The 6,724-nt window shown below is 35.5% G+C and overlaps 1 protein-coding gene across 1 annotated transcript; it reads right to left on the reverse strand.

Moving 5' to 3' along the window:
* Positions 1 to 2,827: 2,827 nt before the first annotated feature.
* LOC122280495 (flavonoid 3'-monooxygenase CYP75B137-like) lies at positions 2,828 to 6,510 on the reverse strand. The gene is made up of 3 exons (XM_043091407.1): positions 6,352 to 6,510; positions 3,847 to 4,799; positions 2,828 to 3,667 (listed from the first exon to the last, which is right to left on the reverse strand). Exons 2-3 carry the CDS (start codon positions 4,789 to 4,791, stop codon positions 3,038 to 3,040), a joined length of 1,575 nt encoding a protein of 524 aa, XP_042947341.1. The 5' UTR covers positions 4,792 to 4,799; positions 6,352 to 6,510; the 3' UTR covers positions 2,828 to 3,037.
* Between the last annotated feature and the right edge of the window lie 214 nt (positions 6,511 to 6,724).

Here is a 6,724-nt window from a genome sequence, read left to right on the forward strand (position 1 = left end):
TCCAGACCGAAATGACCTGTCCGGACAGACCATTTCTCACCCCTAATTACAATAATTAGATTTTTTTTTTTATTTAAGCTATTTTTGAAAAAAAAAAAAAAAAAGTGCATAAAGGATATGCATCTTATAAGGATTTTGATTGGTAAATATGTAATGAATTGTTGTTTGGCCAATCTTCTCTCCTTTTTTTTTTTTTTGGTTAGTTTCTTCTCCACTCTCTTTCACTCTTACCTTTTACCTCTCACCTCCTAACCGAAAACCCAACCCCTCAGCCTAAGACCTTAACAGCTGCAACTCCACCCCTCCCCTTTTTGCAATCAACCGCATCCTCTCATCTCTCCCGTGTTCCTTTTTTCACCCGCAATTTCCCTTACATTTCTTCACTTCCCTTGATACTTTGAAGGCTACAATCAAAGCGCTTAATTCGCCCACTATTCACACACCTCCCCCACTGAAACAACTATCCTTCCTTCAACCCTTACTAATTGTCATCTTCCCTGCTTCTTTGAACCCTCTATTGTCTCTCTTTGCTAGGACTTTCAAGCTTCTCATACATACCTATGACGTGAAACTAGAAGCCAATGGCAACTATCTTAACTTGGTTTTCTACATAACACTATATTATGCCCTTATAATTTGGATTGTCTAAATAATCGCTTTATTGGCTTGGGACATCAGAGGGACATACCCTCTAGTCTTCAAAAACCCTTTCGAGTTGTAGGGATGAGGAGCCCATGACTAACTTGGGATACTGAGAGGATGTGCCCCCAACACTAATCTTCATAAATCCTTGCGGTTTGCAATCGACTTGGGATGATGTGGATGCACTCCTTAGCTCCAATCTTCATAAATCCTTGCGAGTCGAGAGGATGTGGCGTCTGCATATTGAGAAATTCACCTCAAACTCAATGCGATAGTTGGCGTGATAGTTTTTCAGGCCATGGTCCGGCACCCAAGTACTATGGGTGAATAGTAACAGACGAAATTGGCCACCAGAGTCAAGAACTAGCCAAAACCAATGGAGAACTGTTCGACTAGTGGTCAAAAATCTTAGAAACAGACATCGGTCTATTGGTTCCAGTTTGAACCATGCTCAAACCATTTAACTGAAAGATATAATATATATATATATATAAACAAAGCCATTTAGCTTAAGTCAGTTAATGGTATCATTTTATAACTACATTTTAGAAAAAAATAATAAGAAGAGATGTCATTTTGTTTAATACACCAAATAACATCATTTTATGTTAGGGCTTCATAACCCAGACCCCCTCCCCTCCCTCTTATTCATCAATGATTCTCTCTCCTATCTCACGTTGTCTCATCTCTCACTGCATTAGTGCATCATGCCTCACTGCCTTTCTCCTCTCTCAAACCACTCAACCTCTCCCTTTGCTAGCACCTATTCAGACCAGCCATCCAAGCTCTCACTCATCTCTTCTCCGTTCACCTCTGTCTATGAGTCCACCGATCTCCCTTTGATCTGTCGAAGCTCTCTCAGTCTATTCTTGGTCCCTTCTCACTGGTGGCCCACCGATGATCATTTATCCCTACATCTCACCTAAAATCGATTTCTCATCACCCCTACAATGATTTCACACAATTGGTAACATATAATATATATGAGACTCAGTTTAGATGTTGTTTTGATGTTTGATAATTAATTTTCCTATTATTTGATGTTTAACTTGTTTATCTGTGTATGTAGCATTGTAGAATTTTTGGAGCACATGTTTGAGACTGTGAACAGTAATCCGAGAGTTATTTCCCACTATGAGTGTGCTATATGCTTGATTTAGCATTTTTTTTTTTTTGCATGAAAAAATTTATAATTATTAATTTATTATGTTCTAATTGTGTTGTGAAATTGTTTTGATGTAAATTATGGAAAGATGAGTAAACTAAAATTTAGATTAGAGTCTTAGACTTGTGATATTGCCATGTTGCAAAGTAGCTACTGTGTAATTGTGTTATGCGGTATTTTGTTTTGTTTTCTTCTTTGTTCTTTTAGTTTTTGCATTTTGTAATTATTTACGTAATTAACATGTTAGATGGACTCCTTGTCTACAACAATTAATGTTGATTCAAATGAACTGACCATTAACTTGGGAGATGATTTGAGAGATACCCAAACATCAGGATCCCTGAGTGCCCCTACCAGTACTAATTGTCCACTTCCTAAGAAACAGAAGAGTATAGATCTGTCAGTTGTTTGTGACCATTTTATGAAGATGGAGGGTTTTCCTATAGATTAACCTAAGGTTAAGTGTAATTATTGTGGCTAGATATATGCTTGCAACTCAAAGAGGATCAAATCTTCAACCTTGTAAAACCATTTGCCTTCATGTCTTATAAATCCTCATAAACATGGGCCTTTGGATAGGAAACAAAAACCATTAACGGGTGAGGCAACACCCAAGGAGGGAGTTGGAGATAGTGTTGGTAATACGATGAGGAATTATAACTTACAAGTCTAGTGAAGTAATTGTGAGGTTATCTATTGGCAAGATGGTAATTACACATGAGTTTCCATTTACAATTGTTTAAAAAGTCTTGGAAGTCACATATCTTGGCTCTCAAAGATCTTGAATCAATCTCTAATAGAAGTTAGTTGAATACGTCGGATGTCGTAAAAGAAATTGCTGGCAACTCACGAAAGAAACAAATCCCCTTTTACCAATTGCAAAATAAAATATAATTAAAGGGATGGAGGTTCTGATAGTAGAATTCCTATATGAACATTACAATACAAAATGTATGCTCATAAAAACCTTTGTTTACTATAAAACCACGTCAATTAGCAACAAAATAAGAAGAAAAGGAATTTCCAAACTAAGCATTTATTCATAGGCCAATAATTGCACAAATTTGGATACAGGAAAGTGAAAATAAAAGCTTCTTTGCACCAGAACTATAGAGTATAGGAAGTGAAAACCATCACAACCTCATTGGTTATTGTGCATATGGAGGCTTCATACATTATACTGGTATGTAGGTATGCAAAGCAACTAAGTATATTCCTTGCATTGTACAATTATGTGTAGAGCTCAAGCTTGGATAACCTTGGAGTTGGAATTGCAACTGTTGGACTCTTCTTCTTGGTAATGATACCAAAAGTGTCTGAAATATCAATCTCTGAACCTTGTGGCAATTTCCATTCAAACGAGTGCAAAATTGAAGCCAGGATGTATTTAAGTGTCCTATCCCCTAGTGTAAGACCTGCACATATTCTTCTCCCTGACCCAAATGGTATATACTTAAAATTATTGCCCGAAAAATCTAATGTACCACAACCATCATTTAGAAACCTCTCGGGTTTAAATTCCAATGGATTTTCCCAATACTTTGGGTCCCTTTGTATAGCCCAAGCATTCACGAAAATATTAGAACCTTTGGGCACATGGTACCCTCCAATGATGCTAGATTTGCTTGGACTACGAGGTATTAGGAAAGGAAGAGGTGGGTGCAGACGAAACGTCTCTTTAATTACAGCATCTAAATAACGTAATTTGGGCAAATGAGATTCTTCGACTAATTTATCCATCCCCACTATTTCTATTAATTCTTCTTGGACTTTTCTCATCACCTCTGAATGTTTCATCAGCCTTGCCATCACCCATTCTGACGTGGTTGTTGTGGTGTCGGATCCAGCAATCACTACGTCCTAATAAAACACAAGTAAGGTGATTAGCTGAATAGAAAATTGATAAAAAAAATAAAAGAAAAATAAAATTTGATTAATGTCTAGGAATTAGCTAAAGATATAAATAGCCAACTCGACCCCTTCAGTTCGACTCGAAAGTAATGATACACAAAAGTAGAAAAGTGGACACATATACATACAAAAAGCACGGCCTTGAGTTGGATCATGCTAATCGAATCTGCACCAGTGTTCTGCTCTCTTATTTCCAAGAGAACTTGCAAAAAGTCTTTTTGTCTTGTCATTGTCTTCCCCTCTTCTTTGGCCTTAGCCAAACTCTTGATCGCTTTGTCAATGACATAATCAAGTACTTGATCAACATTTTTGGAAATCTCTTTTGCTTCCCTTGCAATCCCTTGTAAATCAAAATTTGCTAAGGTGGGGAAAAGGTCTGAAACATTTGGTTTTCCGACTATCAACATTAAATTTGAAAACATAGTCTTAAACTCAGCTCCAAACTTAGCCCCTTCCTCTCCTTGTAGTGTGCCGCCCCACAACATGTTCATGATGGCATTCATTACTGTCACAAACACTAGTTCTCCTACATCTACGGGGGTACCTGTTTTGTCATACACATTTCTAATGGCAATCCTTACCTCTTCTCTTCGTAAAGCGAATGTAGAATCAAGATTTGATGGACTAAGCATCTCTCTCACAAAAATCTTTCGCAACATCTTCCAATCATGACCATTTGGGGAAAAAGCAATATCAACTCCCCCATATGTGACTGCAAGTGTAGCTCTGTTCACATCACGGTTGGAAAATATTGCATCTTGGTCACGAACAACTTCTTTCACTAGTGAGGGTGAGCTAATCACAATACACAATTTATTTGCAAGCCAAACCTTATAAATGGGGCCATAGATCCCACCCAATTGCTCAAATTTCGTATGAAGTTCAGTACCTATAAACGGAAGGTATCCGACTATTGGCAAGCCACGGGGACCTGGTGGCAGTGGAGGTACTGCAACCTTTTTTTGTTTCTTAATGGCCCATAGTAACCATAATACTGCAAATATACCGATCGAAACAGTGAGACTTGAGCTTGAAAGTCTCTCATCACCAGCATAAGATCTCCAACAACCCATCGCAGAAGCTGCATTCAAATGTAAGGTGATGTGAAAAAAAAGGTTCAAAATCAGGAATACTACTTATGTTATGTGAGTTGGGTTAAAGCATGGCTTGGAAGGTAAGGAGGAAGATAAAATGAGACTTATCGGTTTTAAGCATAGATATTTCGTTGTTGAAAAGTTTAGATTTTTAAAGAGATTTTATAAAAATAATTTTAAAAATTTATTGTGATTAAATTTAATATGTTAGATTTACTTCATAAAAAGAATATTTTACAATTTTATTTACCACAATAGCTAATAAGATTTCTTTGTATTTCAAATATTTATTTTTTTCAAATTGTATGCTTTACTGTTCATTGAATAATAAAACTTACGGTGGTTTGGGCTTTCCTAACTTGAAAAATCCCTGTAATACCATATTTTAATATTTCTCTCTCAAATTCTCTCTCTTAATTTACTTACAGCCTTTTTCAAATTTTCGTTATAACCTGGGCTACCTTTACATGATTAATGTAATTTTTTTTAATGAACTCTGAGATATTTTGCATGTTCATTAGGGCTGGACTAGGAGTGATAATAATGGTCTATTGGGCCGAGTTCGTGTTTACTCAAATCCTTTTTCTTTTTTTTTTCAATCTTTTAAACTATATATTGTTTAATTATACAGATTTTGGAAGTTAAGAAAGTTGTCACCAAATTAATTGATATATTTGTGAATTGTATCTAAATAGCTAGAGTATCTAATAGAGTTAGCTCATTATAACGAAATCTTGTTACAATAAGCATTAAAGCTCCGTTTGAATATTAAGAATATTCTAGATGATTTATGAATAGTAATAAATAGTAAAATAATATGAGAATATCTTAAAATTAACAGTTATGTTCACCAACAGACACTAAGTCTTTACTCTAATGTCGATTTACAAGTCATGTTAAAGATTTCCGACCATATAGCTAATACTTTTGTCAGCATATCTTTGAACTTGTTAGAAAGAGACTGCTCGAGTGTGAAATGGATTTTGGGGGCCATAGATACTGTGAAAGAGCAGTAATATAATAGAGCCATGATCATGTGATGCTTTTGGTGGGATATATATACAGACACACACACACACACACATAGAGAGAGAGAGAGAGAGAGAGAGAGAGAGAGAGAGAGAGAGAGAGAGAGAGAGATATGCTACTCAATATCCACACACAAAACATGACTAATATGTGATTTATCATTTTTGTTATTCTATTTAAATACACATGTTTATACATCAACATGTATGTGTTTAAATAGAAGAGTAAAAATGAAAAATTACATGTTAGTATGTGGTGTAGGACATGACGAATAGAATTTTTCAAATTTTTCGAATATATACTAAGCAAATGTTTTACTGTTCATCAAACTATTCACATATTTTTATCGTTAGTAGATGTGAAAAGATATTGGAAGGCCACGATATTGGAGTATTATAAATGAGGATACAAAACGTAAACCGTACAATAACATAAGAAAACAAGCAAAAAGATATATAATGAGATTTGAGGAAATATATAGTTTTCGAATTGATAAATGAAGAGACTTACAAGTTGGAACTTTGGATGAATGTCACGTACAACTTCTTTGAGATCAAGAGTGTTACAAATTTAGAGATCAAGTTTTTAGTATTCTGCTGTAGTTCTCATGTTTGAGCACACCTTCTTATATAGAGCCAGAAGTCTTGAATTATTTGCTTCCCCGTCTACTTTCTCCTTAACTAAGTTCATGGTTGGCAACTTGGCAAGTTATAATCCCTCCAAAGTCAAATTATTTTTTGAGTCAAAGATATTGCTTTCAATACATGTGAGAGTTTTTGTCTGTGCTTGGAATTGTTGCATAAATTCATTCTCTTTTCGTGGTTTGATGTCCTGATATTATTCGGTTGGCAACTTGGCAAGTTGTTGCATAAATGATTTTGGA

This window comes from Carya illinoinensis, chromosome 11 (assembly GCF_018687715.1).
Source record: "Carya illinoinensis cultivar Pawnee chromosome 11, C.illinoinensisPawnee_v1, whole genome shotgun sequence".
NCBI lineage: Eukaryota > Viridiplantae > Streptophyta > Magnoliopsida > Fagales > Juglandaceae > Carya > Carya illinoinensis.

Excerpts from the sequence above, each read along its gene's own strand:
- LOC122280495 (XM_043091407.1), bottom strand. The coding sequence starts at position 4,791 with ATGGGTTGTTGGAGATCTTATGCTGGTGATGAGAGACTTTCAAGCTCA. Across the intron at positions 3,668-3,846 it reads AACTCAAGGCCGTGCTTTTT|GACGTAGTGATTGCTGGATC; the intron begins GTATGTATATGT and ends GTGTTTTATTAG.